The 20,879-nt window shown below is 39.3% G+C and overlaps 1 protein-coding gene across 1 annotated transcript in view; it reads left to right on the plus strand.

The window, feature by feature from the left end:
* The window catches only part of TTN (titin), a 379,890-nt gene that overhangs the window by 246,031 nt on the left and 112,980 nt on the right, over positions 1–20,879 (plus strand). Inside the window, exons 159-178 of the mRNA XM_078681496.1 lie at positions 708–974; positions 2,027–2,290; positions 2,387–2,526; positions 2,631–2,757; positions 4,415–4,681; positions 4,791–5,057; positions 5,553–5,819; positions 5,907–6,046; positions 7,310–7,436; positions 8,707–8,849; positions 13,444–13,567; positions 13,654–13,920; positions 15,029–15,126; positions 16,091–16,259; positions 16,377–16,643; positions 16,740–17,009; positions 18,972–19,250; positions 19,455–19,863; positions 19,964–20,088; positions 20,187–20,453. Of these exons, the coding sequence (XP_078537622.1) occupies positions 708–974; positions 2,027–2,290; positions 2,387–2,526; positions 2,631–2,757; positions 4,415–4,681; positions 4,791–5,057; positions 5,553–5,819; positions 5,907–6,046; positions 7,310–7,436; positions 8,707–8,849; positions 13,444–13,567; positions 13,654–13,920; positions 15,029–15,126; positions 16,091–16,259; positions 16,377–16,643; positions 16,740–17,009; positions 18,972–19,250; positions 19,455–19,863; positions 19,964–20,088; positions 20,187–20,453 (4,284 nt within the window). The remainder of the gene's footprint in view (positions 1–707; positions 975–2,026; positions 2,291–2,386; positions 2,527–2,630; positions 2,758–4,414; positions 4,682–4,790; positions 5,058–5,552; positions 5,820–5,906; positions 6,047–7,309; positions 7,437–8,706; positions 8,850–13,443; positions 13,568–13,653; positions 13,921–15,028; positions 15,127–16,090; positions 16,260–16,376; positions 16,644–16,739; positions 17,010–18,971; positions 19,251–19,454; positions 19,864–19,963; positions 20,089–20,186; positions 20,454–20,879) is intronic.

Here is a 20,879-nt window from a genome sequence, read left to right on the forward strand (position 1 = left end):
CTTTCTGTTCAGTGTGTATTAAACTATACATTTCAGCCCCAAAATGCTGGGTCTTTACTCTTCTCCCTATAGCAGAAGATGGTGCTGTTGTAATTGTGTCTCACTGCCATATAGACTACCCCTGCAATTTAATGTGAATGAGGAAACACTGTTTTAAATGTCATGCGCAAGGGATATGGCATCATTTTGGACTCAAACCGCAAATTAACTATCAGTGGGTTATGTATTGACGTTTTCAAAAGTGCAAAGAAAACGCATATGCATTAGCTTATGTTCTTCTATAGTGTAACCAATGGCCATGTTGGACTTTTTTGGAACTTTTTTTTTTTTTTAATATGTTGCCTCCAAAATGATGGCCGTCAATCATGTTTTGGCAAATTAACTAGTGAATGTGACTCTATTGACACTAAGATATACACCCGAGTTTACATTGTAAGAAGGTAAAAGTCTCATCTCGGTGCACACAGCATGTATGGTTTGGGCAGGGGCTGGTCTAGAACCCCTGTATAGTTAGAGTACACTTGAGTTCCATCCTTTATGTTTGAATGTTGGTTTCTGGAGTCCTTCATAAACTGCATTAGGGTGCCTTTGGTGAGTAGGGCCTTTTCTGTGCTAATGTTAGTTAACATATGTGACAGCACATACTGCCTCCAGTGGTATGTTTCCCTAATTCTTTACATGACTCTAATCTGTCTCTTTCATCATAGGCATAAGACTAAAATTCATCAGCCCGCTGAAGGATCAAACAGTCAAAGAAGGGGAAACTGCTCATTTTGAATTTGAACTTTCTCATGAGAATATGCCTGTGACCTGGTTCAGGAATGACAAGAAACTTCATACAAGTCGAACCGTTCTTATTTCTGAAGAAGGCAAAACACACAAGTTGGAAATCAGAGAAGTAACGCTTGATGACATCTCTCAGATCAAAGCAGAAGTGAAAGGCCTACACACCAGCGCTAACCTGAAAGTCCTAGGTAAAATGCTACAATGACTGTTACATGGTGTTACAAAATGTCATTTATGGGCATAATCATCAGGGCTTTTGTCTATTTAGTTATCTTTTTCTCATATTAGCCATACCATATAACTCTTGCACACACAGGGGCACGTTTACTATTATTGCATGCAACACTGTGCAGCAAGAGAATTTGCTGCACTGTTGCGTGAAAGGAAGAGAACAGAAAAGCTCCACACTTTCGAAGGTATTGGGTATTTTTGATCGCTTCGTGTGCTGGCGCACAGCCGTGCAAGGGTGCCTTCGTTATGGGTAGAATCATTTTTGAGCAGGAAGGGATATCGTGCTGCAAAAAAATAACCCTTAGAGGCATATTCTTCTTTCCATGTTTGCTGCAGAATGAAGGAGGAGAAATAAAGATATTTCCTTGTTACGCCTCAGTCGGATAAGTGTACCATTTTTGTGCAAACCTAGGTTCACCAGTCTCTCTAAATTTGGGTTTGTGTCAACATGCATTGGTGGATGCATGACGGCACCCATGTTCCACCCAAGTAACACCTACCCAATACAAAGTAATGCATGGCAGCACTACGCACTACTTTGCTTTACTTTGCATTTCTTAAACCACGCAAGGGCACCAAAGTGGCTTTGCATGGCTTAGTAAATCCCAAAAATGATTTTCCTTCAGGGATGCGCCACAAAAGTGACTCAACCCCTATGGGAAATCATAGCAAATCTAGGTCATAGTTTCATTGAATGCAGGAGGAGGCCTGGTCAAATTTCAAACTTTAGTCACAAGATGGCGTTTATAATGTGGCACAGAACAAAACAATAAAATTAATTAAGCTTCGTAGATAGCCTGAAGCGTGAGTAACTAGTACTCTTAATACTACAGTTATTCACTGACCCTCTTAACTACCAGCTGCACCCTTAGCTATGCCCATGTAAGGAAAGAAAGCTACAATCCCCAAAAAGCCCACACATCTGCATTAAACGCCGAGTATAGGGCACTAAAAGGCGCGACTTTTATATGCCATTTTTATTAATATGTGGAATGTGGTCCATTTGCAGAAGCGGACCCGTATTTCACAGTTAAGCTGCAAGACTACACTGCTGTGGAAAAAGATGACGTGATCTTGGAGTGCGAACTGAGCAAAGATGTGCCCGTAAAATGGTTCAAGGAAGGAAAGGAGCTGAAAGCTTCGAAGATGGTTTCCATGACGACCGACGGCAAACGGAGAATTCTGAAAATCAAGAAAGTTGAAGAGAAAGACAAGGGTGATTATGAATGTGACTGTGGAACCGACAAGACGAAGTCTAACGTGAACATCGAGGGTACGTTCAAAAACCTCCCCAAAAACCTCAACCAAGGAATTGTTTTGAAAAATATGCTTTTAACAAGCTAACGAACATGCTTTTTTGTGTTTTCAGCTCGTATCATAAAAGTGGAGCGCCCGCTCTACGGTGTGGAGGTGTTCGAAGGTGAAACGGCGCGCTTTGAAGTAGAAATCTCAGAACCAGATGTCCACGCACAGTGGAAGCTAAAGGGAGAAATACTGACACCTTCCCCTGTAAGAGCTCTTCCCTCACCGTGTGGGGAACGTTTTCTAATCAGTCTTTACTTTTTGAAACAAAAATGTCTGCTAATTAAATATTTATTTCATCCCCAAAATAGGACTGCGAAATGATAGAGGATGGCAAGAAACACGTCCTTATTCTGTACAACAGCAAACTAAGCATGACTGGGGAGGTCTCCTTCCAAGCTGCAAATGCCAAAAGTGCAGCTAATCTCAAAGTAAAAGGTACCAATTATATTGTCTGATTATTTATTTCATACACCATAACGTTGCAAATGCATTCAGTTCTATGCGCTTTAGGGCTACTATTATAGAAGCTGTTCCCATCTCTGATAAAGGGAATAAGTGTATTTTAGTAGTTTTTTTAAAACAGAAACTAAGGGTAATGGAGACCAGTAAGTGGTAATTTGCCATGGTGAGACAAAGCATGTTGTCTTTTTTAAATTCTCAGCGAAGTTTGGGGGACTTCCGCGGCATCAGGGAGGAGTTAAGAGTTTGGAGGGTAGAAACGGGCTTTGCCATTCGTGTAGGATTGGTACAAGCCACTAAGATAGTTGTACAGAATACAGAGAACTCAAAAATAGATGACTGTTGGAGAATAATAGGTATGGGTGGGCCTGATGTCAAGACTAACATGCTGTTAAATGCATTTGTACAATGGATCATTTATTGGAATACCAAGTTTGGGTCTCTCGTACCAATCGCGGAAGAATGAGGGTGTCATTTTCAGGTACCTCATCTGAATGTTACATGTCTTCATAACATTGGACTTTGCATTTTCTAGCCAAGGGTGCTCATTATAAATGACATCTTTGAATCTGAATGACTTATACCAGGCATGGGATGATTGGTGAGAGATGTATGAAGGGATTTTGAGGCCCAAATCTGGTGATTTCGGACCCAGTAGCAAAGTGACCACCTTAAACAACTCATTTGTTAGGAAACTTTCTCCATAAAGGTTTGGGGAATCTTTAATGCACTAGCCAACATCTTTAATTTTTTGTTGTTGTTGTTGTTTAGCCTGACATAAACTTAAATATTACTTGCGCAAGAATGCAGCCGTTTCCCATGGTTGTACATGTGTTTGAGGAGGAGTGATACATATACACATCTATTGGGCATAGCTGGGATCTTTATGGCCCGTTGGGAGAGATGTGGAGTGTTGTGAAGGTATAGTTATTGACATCATATTTGTTGGCATCTCTAAGTAATCATTCAAGCTATTCTAATGCTTGACCAGAGACTGCTCCAACTCTTTTGAGCCAGTCTAGTAGGTAGCTTGGTTCTGTCTAGAGTGTCATAATTGTTGACTAATCAGTGAGAACCAAGAAGGTGAATTTACTTTCACAATTAATTATAAGGCAGCATATCAGACATTTACCATCTCAGGCATGTACCATGTCCTGGATTATTTAATGGAACTGGAGCTGTTTAAGTGTTCAGCTATGAGCATTTTGAGGATCTTGGAAATGGTGTTGAAATTGGGAATGTGATGCTAACTTCCAACCTCTTTTAGTGGTTTATATTGATTCTTTCTGGGGAAGCATGTGAATGGTCAAGTAGAGGGCATTAGAGACTGCTGTTTAAGGTAATTATCAATCAATGTTGTGATTTGAAAACAACAGCTAGTTGACAATTCTGAAGTGCTTAAGGGAGATAGTGTAACTGGGATGATCAAGTTTTTTCAGCCTATGAAAGGAAAATATTATTCGCTTTTGGTGAGAATCGAAGATGTTTGCGATGGTGGTGGTCTTGTCAGGTCACAACAATTAATATAATACTTTAAAGAAAGTTTTCTTGTGTTAACCAAACATCCCCGACACATAAGAAATGAAAAATAAGACAATCATTAACTCAATCAACTTTTGGGTATCTATTTCAGAGTTGCCTCTCATCTTCATCACTCCTCTGAGCGATGTTAAGGTATTTGAGAAGGATGAAGGAAGGTTTGAATGTGAAGTGTCCAGGCTTCCAAAAACATGCCGTTGGCTGAAAGGAACACAAGAAATCCAAAGCGATGACAAATTTGAGATTCTGGCAGAAGACACCAGACATTCATTGGTGATTAAGACAGTTGCCTTTGAAGATGAAGCCAAGTATATGTTTGAGGCTGAAGATAAAAGAACAAGTGGAAAGCTGATTATTGAAGGTGTGCTTTCGAAATATTTTACCATTTTATTCAACACAGTTGTCAAGGTATACATCTAAAGTATTATATAAGTAAATGAATTAATTAAAATAAAATTCCTACCTTTTAGGTATTCGTCTAGAATTTGTTACACCACTGAAGGATGTGACGGTAAAAGAACAAGAATCTGCAGTGTTTACTGTTGAACTGTCGCATGACAACATACAAGTCACCTGGTTTAAAAATGACCAGAGATTGCATCCCAGCAAGTTGGTGTCCATCCAAGATGAAGGAAAAACTCATTCCATAACTTTTAAAGATGTGACTATTGATGACACCTCTCTGATTAAAGTGGAGGCTATGGGAAAAACATCCGAAGCTAAGCTTACAGTCCTCGGTAAGTGGCAAATAAAGTTCCTGGAATTTCTCTGCACTGCTTTATAGAATTTGCAACCGGAATCGTATAAAATGTAGTAGTCTTTTTTTCTATACAGACCCTTTTATTCATCACATTATATTTGTTTCAAGTTGACAAACATATGCATGTTTTCATACAGTGCCAAATTAGGAGTTAGTTAGCTGGTTGTTAGGTGTTCCCATACTTGCCAATAAATATGTGGATTGAGCCTCTAGTAAGGCAAATTAGGTTCACAGGATCAACTCAATTCAGGGATTATACAGAAGGTTTCCCTGGTTTCTGTCTTAGATCCTAGATCACCTCTCCATCACACCTTCACAATTATATGCTCACCCACACTTGCTTGCCCCCAGGGCCTCGTAGCCTGCATTAGTCATGTGTTGAAAACCAGACCAGAATTCCCTTTGTGATGATTTGAACACAAAAGTTGAATTTTACTATATTAAAAATGTTTTCCTCGTGTATCTTATGTAGAGGGAGATCCTTACTTTACGGGCAAGCTCCAGGATTACACTGCTGTGGAGAAGGATGAAGTTATTTTGCAATGTGAGATTAGCAAGGCCAAGGCACCTGTGAAATGGTTCAAAGACGGACAAGAAATCATCCCATCCAAGAACATCATAATTAAGACTGAAGGCAAAAAGCGCATGTTGGTCATCAAGAAAGCCCTGAAAAAAGACATTGGGGAATATACATGTGACTGCGGAACTGACAAGTGCTCTGCAAGGCTGAACATTGAAGGTAGGGATATTGAAGGATCCTTGTGTGTGTCTATTCTTTGTCTCCCGATGGGGTCTGTTTCTGATGCCACTGCTTCTTGTTTCTCAGAGAGGGACATCAAGGTGGTGCGGCCCTTGTACAGTGTGGAGGTGACAGAGACCGAGACTGCACGCTTTGACACCGAGATTTCAGAGGAAGATGTTCATGCCACCTGGAAACTGAAAGGAGAGGCCTTACACTCCTCCCCGGTAACCTTCATTCTTACATTAGACCACACTCACTGTAAAAGACAATATCATAAATTACATAATTTGTTTATATTAGTAATACGTGGGCCCAGGTAATACACTGCTACATCCTAATATAATAGCACAAAAACTTTGTTTAAATTCTGCAGGCATTTCAGGGTATCCTGCAGGCAAACATACATACCACGCTATTGTTCTTCATTCCAAGTCAGTGGCCACAAAGTATTAATTTCAGGGATTTCAAAACGCCGCCTAGTGTGATTCACGATTAGAAACTCAGAAAAAAGGCAATGGAAGAAAGGAGTGCTAAGTGCCAGAGGTTTGAAATGTTCTTATCCCCAATATATATTTTGTTAAATAGTTTGTGGACTACAGTAAGACGTGTGTATTGCGGAAGTGGGCAGTGCCCCCTCAAAAGAGTCCTGGTTCATGTAGTGTTGCATCCTCAGTGCCTGCTGTGAACGTACATTTTGTTATTATATTTCCCCTTTGCTCCCTCTCTGGTTCACTTTCTACCCACATACATCTTCTCCAACTCTTTCCATTGCTCTCTGTTCACTGTAATCGTACCCTTGTGCCCAACTATCCTTGGACTGTCTTTTCGCTCTGGTTCCCGGCACATCCGCCACCAAGCCTCTCTGTGCCATGCCCCATCCTCACCCCTCGCTATATTGCCTGCCTGGCAGCCAAGTTTGCCCATTGACGGCAGTGCCATTCCCATTCCTCTTGCCCATAAGATATTGGTTTTCAGTCATTTTCATTGCAGAGTCGGTGCTTCTGAAGTAAAAAAAAAAAAAGACACCAGCACTGGTATGTCAATGGGCAGGCTTTATCTCCCAAGAGACCTCATATATGATTTGGCCGCTGTTCCTTCATATGACAAAACTTGGAATAACTAGAAAATAGCACATAGGTGCCCTCCATTTAATAGATAGTTTCATCGAGTACAAAGGTGAATGGCTATAGGAGAAACATTCTCTATCTGGCCAGGTCTGATCATCACATTCTTTTATTGGTGTCTTGTGTAAAAAGGCGCGGAGGTGTCCTCTTCCCCCTTGGTGGACAGTAGGACAAAGATGTATATGTTTTTTGCTAATGCTTGTAGAGGTCTGCAAAATGTTCAGTTTCATAAAAGTCCGAATATGAGACATAAACCATTTTTAACATAATTTGGGGGGCAATTTGGCGTTTTAAAATTTCTAAAACGCTTAATCAAGTGGTTTTGTGAAACGTAACCTTTTTTTCCATCATATTTTCCTTTAGGATTGTGAAATCAAGGAGGAGGGCAAGAAGCATTTCCTGATTCTTTACAACGTCCGCCTAGATCAAGCTGGAGGGGTCGATTTTCAAGCAGCCAATGCTAAATCCACTGCACATCTGAAAGTCAAAGGTAATTCACTTGTAGATGTAACGCCCTTTGGGTTTTATTAGTCAGGGGGAGAAGAGGCAAGGTTTAGTTATCAAAGTGTTTATTTCCCGGCAAACAGATAGACAATATCATATAAACGTTGCACCAATAGAAGAAACAGATGAGTAACATTTAGCATTATTTTTGTAAGGACCACACTGTCTGTTCTGCGCTTAGGGCCATAATACATAAAGTTTGATCCCGTGGCAAAGGAAGGAAGTGAAATGATTTTTTCCTATGCTGCCCGGGAAATAGGGACCAAATCAAACTATTTCTGTTTTAATTTTCGTAAGTGTGCCACAGGAGCCGGTTTGGGGGAATCAGTGTATCTTTTAAATTATTACATAAAGAGCAAATGTACAGGACACAATCAATTTGTGAAGTTTAGCCCATAGAAATCAATTACTTAATTTGGGTGTGCAAAATACGTAAAATGGTGCCTCCCCCACCCTGTTCGGTTCGTTCAATATTAATCAAGTAGCAAAAATGGTGCCAAATGGTTTTCCCCTCAGGTTGTACTTTAGAGACATGCTAGGTATTATGGCCTAGTTGGTCCATTAATGTATACTTCAGTGGATCAACTTTTAACTGATTGCTTATTGCCAGGATTAAGTTTTGTCCACAAGTAACTTGTCAAATTAAACAATTGTTACGGTGATCTATCAATGAGATCTGTCTGCTTTGACACTGCTCTCAAAATCTTAAGTACAATTCCTAGTGATGTTTTTAGCACACCCGCTATTGCCGTTTTTTTTAATCATAATTCTGTTTGAACTTATGCAATCAGTTGTTTTGTAACTAAGGCGCTACTAAGAACAATATATGCTGTGCTGGCATTTTGCATGTTGCTGAAGGACCTATTTGGGAGGTGCCAAAAGTTTGATGGACAGCGGCAGATTAGCCTGGCAGATGCTGTCCCCCTTCAGTGGGAAGTGCTGCTATTTTAAAAGACACATTCCTTATGGAGCGTAAGCTAGTAGAGGGGAGGGCGGAAGGGGCGGCGCATGCATTGCACATTTACTGCTGACAGCGTCCATCCGCGTGGAGGCAGCCAATGGGCATTGGGGAGGGACCCTGAGAGCCCACCCTCTTTTTACCCTCAGGTGGCCTCTTTAGCTGGCAGAGGTTAAATAGCTTCACTGCGGCGGGTGGCTCTCTCGGAGGTAGCCAGCATGGAGAGCAGGGGGTGAGGGGCAGCAGCTCTCTTGAGAGTGCACAAGTAATAACCTGGATATGTCTTCTCTTGGGAAAGCCCGGGTGATCGGCCTGCTGAGGCCCCTTAAGGATGTGGCAGTGACGGCTGGGGAGTCCGCAACCTTTGAGTGCGAGCTATCCTATGAGGGGATACCGGTGGAATGGTTCCTCAACGACCAGAAGCTGGAGCCTAGTGAAAAGGTAAGTCCTTTACATCTGCTAACCCTTCTCACTGCAACATCATTCAACTCTTGCTCTACTCAATCGGCAGAATAGCTGGTCCACTCACCCCATTCATTCATCTCTAATCACATTATTACACAATTTTCAACACTGAAGAAAAATTGAAATACAGCTGAGGCTTCATTTTAATTCCTTCTTGTTGACCATTTCGTGCACAACTAAAATATTTGATAGGATATTGACCAAAGGCCTGCAGTGCTGTTGGCAGTGTTGCTCGCTCTCATATGGCATATATTTTTATAAATAATTTGATAGGTTTTTTTTTCCACAACAAACTTTATTGAGTTTTCCGTCATAATATCCGGGGATAATCCTCTTTTTACACATGGTACTGGCAACCAAGCACTTTGCTAGCTGTGATATTGGTGATGTTTAATCGCGTGCCTCTGTTGGCCCCCGGCCATCGCCTTAGTTATGTAGTCACTTTACTGTATATGGGGATTAGCAGGCTTCGAATTCCACTCCAGGCACCTGATCCGGCCTTCAAGATAGCCTCCTGGCCAGATCTGCCTCCCAAGCGTTTCTCGCCAGCTATTTTTAACGGCCCTCGAGTGCTGCCGATTTGCAAGACCCTCAGGGGGCCCGGGAAGTTTTTAATAGCGCGCTTAACTGCAATAACAAATGCATACACTGAATACTTCACTTAGAGGAAAGTGCTGTAGCTAATTAAACAGAGTAAACTGTGGCCTTAAAGGAAGTGGAATGGAAGGCGCACGCTCCATTATAAATTCAGTTTACAGCTTGGCAGGTGATTGCTACACCAAACTCAGTGTGCACACACACATTTTCACACGGGTTTATGCGCTTTACTTTTTGTAGGAAAGCAAATACACATATTTACAACATACAGGTACTATATTTGTCTGTATTTTATACACAGCATGACACTCCTCCTTTTGAATAGCAGAGCGTATGCAGGCACCGCTCAACTGGAAAAAACACTTTAAACAAATGAAGTGCCTGCTATGTGAGAGCTGATACTCTTCGTGAAGACAGTCTCCTACTTTAAGTGCACAAGCACAGATTTTAAAGCTCCTTCATTCAATCGATTCTAAAACATTCTGCAAGGTTGAATGGAATACAGACTAAGTAAATAAAAAAAAGTGAGCCATTCTATTTTTAATTAACAAGTACATCTTTCAAGCGAATAATATTAGAATTAATTAGTAGCGGTTATTTTAAGGTCCCAACCTGTTCCTCACCAGGAGAAGAGAAGTAATTTTCTTCACTTTTCAACTGCAGCTGAACGTTTGCCTGATTATTGTTGTATTTTGAAATAAAAGATTCGTATTTTAATTCAGTAAGTCGCATAGAACAAACACACGTCGGGCTTTTAAAACATGAACATGCCCCTGGTGTATAGCATAGAATTTGACTTATACACAGGGAGAGGTATGTGTGTTAAAGGAATATCAATAAAAATGCCTTCTAACTGTTTCTTATGCAATTGAAGGTGATTTCTTCCTTTTTATTGAATTTTACATAAACAATTAAATTACTTCTGTGAATGCACCAATACGATGCAAATTGTGCAACATTAGATTCATTGACCATAAATGTATTCTCTGGCCCAAAGAGCATATTGTTCTTGGAATGCAAATTAAGTGACTCCTTAGGGTAATAGAACATTAGCACTAATAAGTTAAAATTAATATCACAAGGTAACTTTCGTTGGATTCTTTTCTGAAGTCTCTCCTAGCCCATTCCATTGAATCACGTCTCACCAACATTTGCTTAACCAGCTGTGTTACATATAGGCCATATCTTTTCAGTGAAATCGCCGGGTCTGTTTAAATAGTATCCACTCTCTATATACCCAGTCTCAGAGATATGTTAAATATTTATTTATTTTCATCTTGGATTTTTCTGGATAGATAGATAGATAGATAGATAGATAGATAGATAGATAGATAGATAGATAGATAGATAGATAGATATGGATTCCAGGTTTAGCACAAGCACTAAGACAAGTTTCCATTTGTATAATGATCTGGGATTTATTATTGACATTTCTCTCGTTACTAAAATAAATAGTGCATCCTTACTGTTTAAAAGTGTAGAAAGTCAAATGGGAAGAAACTTTAAAAAGTGAGCACTAATTTCCTCACTTCCTAGACTTCTCTTGATCTTATCCTAATGTCAATGTGTCTATATCACATATCGTTTGTCCTTCATGAGATTTTCTCTTGAGCAAAAAGTTTCTTGAAAACATTCTTGTTATAATACAGATTTGAGAAATTTCTTAAAGGCCCATATAAGCCCAATAGGTTCCAAAACATCCCAATATACTCCTAGGAGCATTCTGTAAACGTTAATAGTTGGCAACTGTAATTGCTTATACAAAATTGTGTAAATGTAAGTGTTTGTGATATTTTAACTTGATGACCTCTGTGAACCCCAGTCATAGCTTCCTTTGTTGAATATATCAATAAACATGACCATAAAATTCATAGAATTCCATAAACTCCAAAGTTGAATTCCTCCAGCACTAGTCCCGACGCATGTGTAAAGTACTGTGGGCCTTTTTGTATACATTTGCATTGCGTGTTCAGAAATCGCCTTTGGAATTGATTTTCAAGGTTTACCCATGGAGCTGCTCGTACATGGTGGTAGTAGTAGTATGTGGGCTAGTACTGGTACACCACTTCTGAAGTAACTTTCATTTTATGATTTGAAGCTTCACAGATAGAGAATAAAGGTAGATGATGCGAGGAAGCTACCTAGATGTTTCAATCATTAGTCAGTTGTCACCTATGGTACTGTGAACCACATACTGCCAGACCACTGAACTGATTCATTATTACAAGAATAATAGACAACTACAAGGCTCCGGCAATATGTTAAGCTTACATGCACTAAAATATTGTCATCTACATTATACATTAGGAAATGCTCCCTGCACAGCATTCAATTTTCGCCATTGATCTCTTCATAATCATCCTCAGTAGCGTGTTCGCAGGCCGCCTCATAATATTATCATTATTATTGAAGGCATTTTCTTTTGTAGCATGAACTGTAATTACTCTTGACTTCATCTTACTCTCCCATTTCCTTTCATTTCTCCAGGTAGCCTTAAATGTTCCCGTGCTAACTTCCCTTTAATATCTGACTAGATTTCTTTTTATTCCCTAGCCTTATTGATCTTTATCGTGCTCCTTGTTTACAAATCCTTAAGTGCCTGCCACCGATCTGCAGTCAAGATACTGTCCCTTGAGTTCCTTTTGGGTGTTTAATCTTAGTAGATGCCAAGCTAAAATCAATGTACAGACCAGCAGTCTGTTGGCATTCATATAGGATGCAGAAATTCACCACAGGCCCATCAACTTTTCTAAAAGTTCCTGAATTAAACTTACATTGTACACTAATTTTATTGATAGGTAACATACAAGTTACTTTGAAGATTAGTGGCAGTGTCTCCTGACGGTATTGTTGCTATTGTCAATTAACCATCCCAAATACAGATTGAGAATAATTGTCAATATTAACTATTAACTAATTGGGTAGAGATCTATAGGGCAGAGGCGTTCTTTTCTTTAATCATGTGTTTTATGAACATTCTCAACAACACACAAATAACTATTAGGATTTTTTTCATATTTTGCATGGGTTTTGATGTAGGCATTCTCGATAAAGAAATGATCACATCTGATTGAAAAGTTCCGAAATCTTCCCCTCATTTAAATGTCACTGTTCCAATTTAAAACATTTGGATGTTTTGTGTTTTTGGATAGGAAGCTCAGAGTGTTAATCTAGCAAAAACAGTGTCCTGCGGCATAGGCACATTGTCATATTAATCTAAAAAAACATTACCAACTCATTCTTCATCCAAGAAGTGTAGCAACAATGGCTTTTTATGGATCCTGTACCCCAACAATACATGAGGAACCAATTAATATGGCTGTCACAATGTATTTGCCTGTCCTATTTCGCACTTCACACACATGGCTCACTTCATATCAGTGAGAATCATTGTACTTACGTACAATAAGTTGTTACTGTGCAAAAGTATTATTGTAATTATGACCACTTACCAATTCCACTTTTTATAACAATTTTCCATAAATAATGTAGTTTGAAATAGAAAACACGACTTTGAATTTACATCCCTACGTTGTCAGGGAAGCGGATGCATGAGTCCCCTATAGTGATAGCAAGTATGGCCTGATTGGGAGGTGGGGGTGGTGTATGTGGGTGTGTATATGTGTGTCTTCACCCTAGATTATGCCCCCCCCAAGTCCAACTCCTTTCTGTCCTGTTCTCAGATACAATGGTAGTCAAACTACAGTGCACATTAATCAAATCCTACTCATGATAGCCTCACTGCTAGACTATAGCCAGTCATTGCTACTTCTTTGCAGAGGGGAGGACTGTGATGTGGCCAAATAGAGTGATGCTGCCATGATTTGAAACACCAACATAAATCAAGACATATCTTTCTGTTTTTCTTTATTTATGATTAGACTGTAATGTTTTGAACTAATACAATTTGTGAATTTAAATGGCTCTGCGTGTTGCAGCTCAGTGGGGTAAAGCACTGTTCCTCATCTAATAGGTTGTCACACGCTCAGAAGGAAGAATCCACACGCTTATTCTCAGGGATGCTCAGCTAAGCGATGCTGGTGAAGTCAGACTAACAGCGAAAGATTTCAAGACCCAAGCCAATCTTATTGTGAAAGGTAAAGCCTTTTGTAGTCGAGATGTCCACATACCATGGGTGAATCAACATTGCCTTTATTACAAGCCATTACGTTTCTTCTTTCAGAACCCCCAGTTGAGTTTACTAAGCCGCTTGAGGATCAGACGGTTGAAGAAGAAGCCACCGCAGTACTTGAATGTGAGCTTTCCAGAGAGAATGCCGAGGTCCGATGGTTTAGAAATGGAACTGAACTTCACAAAACAAAGAAATATGATATTATCACAGAAGGAAGAGTTAGGAAACTTGTCATCCACGGCTGCACACTGGATGATACCCGCACATATACCTGCGATGCCAAGGATTTTAAGACATCTGCCTTCCTCAATGTAGAACGTAAGTGGTCAATTTGGAGCATCATTAAAAATCTTTATTTAAAATCTTTATCCCACAAATACTACTGATTGTATATGTTATAGAGACTAAATAAGTCTCAAGGTTAGGCCCAGATTTCCAAACCTATCACACAACACAGCACAGCCCCAAAAGTTGCTGTTCTGCTTCGCATGAGAGGAAGAGAGCAGGAAAATCCCTTATCAACAGAGATATGACACAACCCTGTTTTCTCCAGAGCGCTGGTCGTACAGTCAGTCTGCTGAGCACCACATACACGCCTTTGCACCATAGTGCAAAGGTTTCCGCATGAGTCTAGCATACATTTGTTCAGGGAGGCTGCCCTTCCAGTACAAAATACTATGCTTAGACTGACTTTAAAATGTTTACCACTTTAGATGTGTACTGTACAGTGCAGCACACATGCAGAGTGGGGAAAAAAGGTAGTGGGAATAAAAGCATCTCTCCTTTTTAATGCCTGCTTTCAAGTGGCATCAATGTTTGTTGCAAAACCATATCTACTTTTGTAAATAGATAGGGCTTTGTGTGAAACATTATGGGTGGTTGCACGTGAATGCCCATGTACCCCACCATGGAACACCTCCATGATGCAGATTGACGCAAAGCAGCACTACACGCAGGTTTGCATTACTTTCTGTTACAACCCCATTTGAATACCAATTTTCTCTGGTTTGTAAATCCCACAAATAATTTTGTGTCGGTCTGTGTTAAAAAAATAATGCAAATCCAAACTCAAAATATTTGTAAATCTGGACCTTAGTTTTAAACCCAAAGTCAGTGTTTTGTTTCTGTTAAGAATCAAAAATAAATTATGCATTTGCCAATATGTCATTCAAGTACTTTGAAAAACGTGTTTTTTTTCTTTTCAACAATGCATAATTTACCACCATACTTTCATGTTTTTAGCAGCTTCGATACTTGAAAACCCTTCCAATTCTGCATTGTATAATTCACTCTATTCAGAAATGTTCTGCGACCATGGTTCACTATAATTAATAACACATATTTATTCATAGCATTAACTTGTGTTCAACAAATGTTGATCATTAAACTGGTTTTAAGTATATTTCATTTTTGCTTTTACTTTTAGCTCTACATGTTGAGTTTTCGAAGCCGCTTTCAGATCTTGAAGTTAAAGAAAAGGAGGTGGCTCGCTTTGAATGTGAGGTTTCTCGTGAAAGTGCTAAGGTTTGTAATTCCTGTGACTACACAGAGTTAATAGCTTCTCATCAATATCAGTTATCCTTTTCTGTGCCCCCTTTTAATGCTCAACTATCACGTAAAATATGGCAATGCTCTTTTGACTGCGAGGTCTATTACCTAAGCAAACGTATGCAATGAGGGTTATTGGCAGTATTTAATTTGTTAAAGAACGAGTGCTGGTGCCCAAAGCTGTGCTCAGAAGGCTGTGGCTGGTGCTATTAAATGTCAGCGTGCTGGATACCAAGGCTGCATGATATTAAATCCACCTCAGGCCTCTTTAATCCACTGCCAGAAACACCCCTCCCCTTTATCTCCCTCTTGCAAGTTCTTCCTTTACTCATTCTCATCTGCCTCTCTGGAGCTGAAAGTGTTACTCCTATGCAAACAGCACTATGTATTATGATAAAATCACGCTGTTACCTTTCTCTGACAAAACATCAAAGCAAGCATTTCCCACTTTGGAATACCCTTTCACCAGAAGTATGTACCCAGTTCTCCCTCTCAATATCTAGTGCACGTCTACAAATCTTACATTTTAAACAAACATGCAGTAACGAGGCCCAAACGCTTTTTCTCGAATCGGATGGAAAATTATGTTCACGGTCACTCACAGCCTAGGAGACCACCCAACTCATCTGATATGCCATTAACACACCTTCCCTGAAAAGGAATGCACTCTTTACTTGACAATTGCACTGAGTTTAACTTATTCCAATGTTCTCATATAATTATCTCTATATTCATTTTGGAAGTGGCAGAGGTATAAGACTTCATGTCACACATTCACCTATTCTAAATGGTCCTCAACTTTTGAGTCAAATTTTAAAAAACAAGCCCATCTATCAGGTAGCTGTCCCTTAAGACAAGCTGGGAATATTCATTCATTTGTAATTCACTACTATTAGTCTGATTTTAAGCTATGCTATAATACTTTTTTTTTATTATGCAGGTTCGCTGGTTTAAGGATGGCATAGAGATCAGAAAAGGCAAAAAATATGATATCTTTTCTAAAGGTGCTGTGCGCACTCTGGTGGTCAACAAATGCTTATTTGATGATGAAGCTGAGTATACCTGTGAAGCAGGAACCGCTAGAACATCTGGAATGCTTACAGTGATAGGTATGGAAAAAGTTATATTTCTGCCTACCGCTGTAAAACTATAAGTATATAAAAATATCCTTAAATGTGATAATGAGTGGAACAAATGTAATTGAATTTCTGTGATTTATATTGCAGAAGAGGAAGCAACTTTCACCAAAAACCTTGCCAACGTAGAAGCTACTGAAACTGACACAGTGAAATTGATCTGTGAGGTCTCCAAGGCCAGTGCGGAAGTGCTATGGTACAAAGGGGACGAGGAGCTGCCAGAGAGCGGCCGATATGAACACATTGCTGATGTCAGAAAGAGGATCCTGGTCATACAGAACGTCAGCCTCAGTGATGCTGCTGAATACAACTGCAGACTGCCAAAGTCTCGCACCAGTGCAAAACTTAAAGTTAACGGTAAGAATACTAATGCTGACAACAAGTCCTATACAACGTAGGAGACCCAACAGTGTCATGGCGGGCTCTCATGCTTGTTGTGTATGTGTGTTTCAGAGCTTGCTGCCGAGTTCATTTCCAGGCCACAGAACCTCGAGGTGCTTGAAGGAGAGAAAGCCGAGTTTGTCTGCTCTGTATCCAAAGACACATATGAAGTCAAGTGGCTCAAGGGTGACATTGCGCTAGAGAGCGGTGACAAATACGACATCATTGCTGATGGGAAGAGGAGAATTCTTGTTGTTAAGGATTCTGTGCCAAAAACAGACGAGGGAAGCTATGCTGCCATGGTTGGTGCTTCAAGAGCAACAGCTGATTTAACAGTCATTGGTACGTTTTTTGTGTTTGTGGTAGTAGTGCTGACTATCTAGAGAGTTACTTTATTCATGGTCTACAAAATAAATATTTTACAAAGAGATTTTCTCACAACATGATAAAAATATGTCAAATATAGGCCATTTTTTCTTCTTTTTAAAAAAGGGTTAGAAGTTTTTAGGATTGATCGCACTGGTTACACACCAGTTCCTATGGCTAGTGCAGTGTGTATAGAGGAAGCCAAAAAGTTGATATATATATATTTTTTTTTTCTTCACCAAGTTAATCCCGTTACCGAAGGCACTCCTTGAAACAGCCGGTGCGAGTTTCAGGGACGGGCTTTCCCTGCTAATTAATTTTTCACCAAAAGCAATTATACTCGCACTCCACCAGGAAGATAGTTTATAGCAGGTTTATTACTGTGCCATTACAGCACACAGCTTTACCGACGCGTTTCGCAGTATCCACTGCTTGTTCACGGTTACAAACATTTGTCCCTTGTTTGTTTCTCACTTTTATACTAGTAATTCACAATTGCCTTGGTATGAAGCATTGTGGTACAGGTAGTTACTCTTTCATTTGTATACATTTTATCGTTTATCAAAAACTGGCGTACTTTATTTGCTTACATCCAATATCAAATGTAAAAACATTCTGGCATTAGTATCAATATAAAGTTACTGTTTTCAGTGCAGCATGGTTTGGGGGAGACTTTAAATGTAAAACGTAAAACGCAAAGGCTCATAGAACTCTAAGTGAGTCTAAATTATACACCACATTGCCTGCAATTAGCAAACCAATTCTGTTTTTAAGCATTGTAATCTTTGACATTATTACACATGTGTTAAGTGCACATGTGTAATAATGTCAAAGATTACAATGTTTAAAAACAGAATTGGTTTGCTAATTGCAGGCAATGTGGTGTATAATTTAGACTCACTTAGAGTTCTATGAGCCTTTGCGTTTTACGTTTTACATTTAAAGTCTCCCCCAAACCATGCTGCACTGAAAACAGTAACTTTATATTGATACTAATGCCAGAATGTTTTTACATTTGATATTGGATGTAAGCAAATGAAGTACGCCACTTTTTGATAAACGATAAAATGTATAAAAATGAAAGAGTAACTACCAGTACCACAATGCTTCATAACAAGGCAATTGTGAATTACTAGTATAAAAGTGAGAAACAAACAAGGGACAAATGTTTGTAACCGTCAACAAGCAGTGGATACTGCGAAACGCGTCGGTAAAGCTGTGTGCTGTAATGGCACAGTAATAAACCTGCTATAAACTATCTTCCTGGTGGAGTGCGAGTATAATTGCTTTTGGTGAAAAATAAAAATAAATAAATAAAAAATTAAAAAATAAATATATATATATATATATATATATATACACGCACCAGGGCTGAGAAGGTAAATGTAGCTCAATAACACCTTAAGTCGAACAAATGTATGCACATTCACACATTTATTACTATAGTGCAAAGGTCACATTCGAGTTTATTACCACAGTACAGCAAAACTGAAATGAGAACTTGTTACTGCCTCAAAGATTGTATGATACATTTACTTTACAGAGAAACAGCTCTTCTAATAGTCATGTTAATTTAATTTCACCTTACTGCACAAATCTAACACTCTGAATCCTAGTTTGGGTTAAATAAATGCACTTGGAAAAACATGTCTATATATACAGATATGCAGAGAATAATATGTCATGTATTACCATTATTGAGGGGTGGGGTTTCAGGACACACTTGAGGCTTCACCTCTTGAGAGCCATTGCCCTCCCCACAATTAAAAATGCAAATACATAGCATGTTACTCTCTCTGTATCTGCATATATAGTATAATATATATTTTTATATTCATAATAATCATGAACATGTTTTGAGAATACAACGATTTTATCTTTCTAGAATTACATATAAACGTTGTAAAAGTGTACTCATTACTTTCTTTGTCTTCACAGAAAAACTCAGGATTATAACTCCAATTAAGGACCAACAAGTTAAAGAAGGGCAGGAGCTGGTCTTTAACTGTGAAGTCAATACTGAAGGGGCCAAAGCTAAGTGGCACAAAAATGATGAAGCAATTTTTGATAGTCCAAAATATATCATGGTCCATAAAGATCTCGTGTACACTCTCAGAATTAGAGATGCACAACAAGATGATCAAGCTAACTATACCATTTCCCTGACAAACCACCGTGGTGAACACGTGAAGTGCTCTGCTACTCTCTCTGTGCAAGGTAAGCCGTTTGCGTTGTTCTTTCCAAAGTAATCAAATACGTTCTACGTGCTTAACTTGTGTGGCATTAAGTTTACATTTACCTGTGTAATTTGCTATTAAAAATATCTTGTGTATCTAAAAATAGTAAATATCGACCTGACTCCTAAATTTTTTTGCACTAATTCACAAGATCAAAATTATTTTTTAATCCTCATTTCCACAGAGGAGGATCTTAGGATTGTGGAACCAATCGAAGACATTGAGACAATGGAGAAAAAATCTGTCACGTTCTGCTGCAAAGTGAACCGCCCTAATGCCACAGTTGCATGGATGAAAAATGGTCAAGAAGTAGTTCTGGACAGGCGTGTTTTGTATAAAGTAGACAAGTACAAGCACTCCCTTATAATTAAAGACTGTGGTTTTGTCGATGAAGGGGAATACACCGTTACTGCCGGACAAGACAAAGCTGTGGCAGAACTCATTATCACTGAAGCTCCAACTGACTTTACGCAGCACCTTACGGATCAGACTGTTGTTGAATTTGAAGATGCAGTCTTCACCTGCCAGCTTTCGAAAGAAAAGGCAAACGTAAAGTGGTACAGAAATGGACGTGAAATCAGAGAGGGCAAAAGGTATACAGATGGACTCATTTTGAATGAATGGTCCAATGCACTGAATGTTTCACAATTAGTTACTTCAAATCCAACTTTCTTCTTAACTTCTCTTATTCAGGTACCAGTTTGAAAAAGATGGAAGCTTACACAGACTGGTAATAAAAGAATGCAGACCCGAAGATGAATGCGAATACTCTTGTGGGATCGATGACAGAAGATCCAGAGCAAGACTTTTTGTTGAGGGTAAGTGTAAAATCTATTTTGTTTCAGCTTTCCTCAACTCGAAAACAATATCACCCAGATTCAAGACACGTTTGTTGTTGCTACTTCTTTCTGTTCAGAAATCCCAGTGGAGATCATCAGGCCTCCTCTGGACGCCTTCGAAGCGCCAGGATCAGACGTCATATTTGAGGCTGAATTGAACAAAGACCGAGTGGAAGTGAAATGGCTGAGAAACAACATGATCATTGTCCAAGGCGACAAACACCAGATGATGAGTGAAGGCAAAGTCCACAGGCTTCAAGTGTGTGAGATCAGGCCCCGCGACCAAGGCGAATACAGGTTTATTGCCAAGGACAAAGAGGCCAGAGCCAAGCTTGAGCTGGCCGGTAAGTCTCTATTTGCAATTACTAAGTGCCATGAAACACGGAAGCTCAAGATTTTAGAAACCCTCCAATCATTCCTACTAGGACTTTCCATTGACAGTGCGGGCACAAATGAAAATAAAACACAACACATATTATGTTAATTTAAATAAAATAATCTTATTGTTTCAAGTGAACACTTTCCAGTGAGTTAAGCACATGACGTAGGAAAATACATTCCAACTCTCCAATCAAGAGACATGAAATTAAATTACATAAAAGAACTAAGATGTAAAATATATACGACAGAAAACTAGCAACTAGGATGCCGAGGTAGCATTTGAAACCATGATGAATATATTGAGGTTTTTTCACACCTCATATGTATCTCCTGATGAGCCCCTATGTCCGATTCCAAAGGCTAATATTCAGACCAGCATTAAATGTGAA

Source organism: Lissotriton helveticus, chromosome 3_1, assembly GCF_964261635.1.
Source record: "Lissotriton helveticus chromosome 3_1, aLisHel1.1, whole genome shotgun sequence".
NCBI lineage: Eukaryota > Metazoa > Chordata > Amphibia > Caudata > Salamandridae > Lissotriton > Lissotriton helveticus.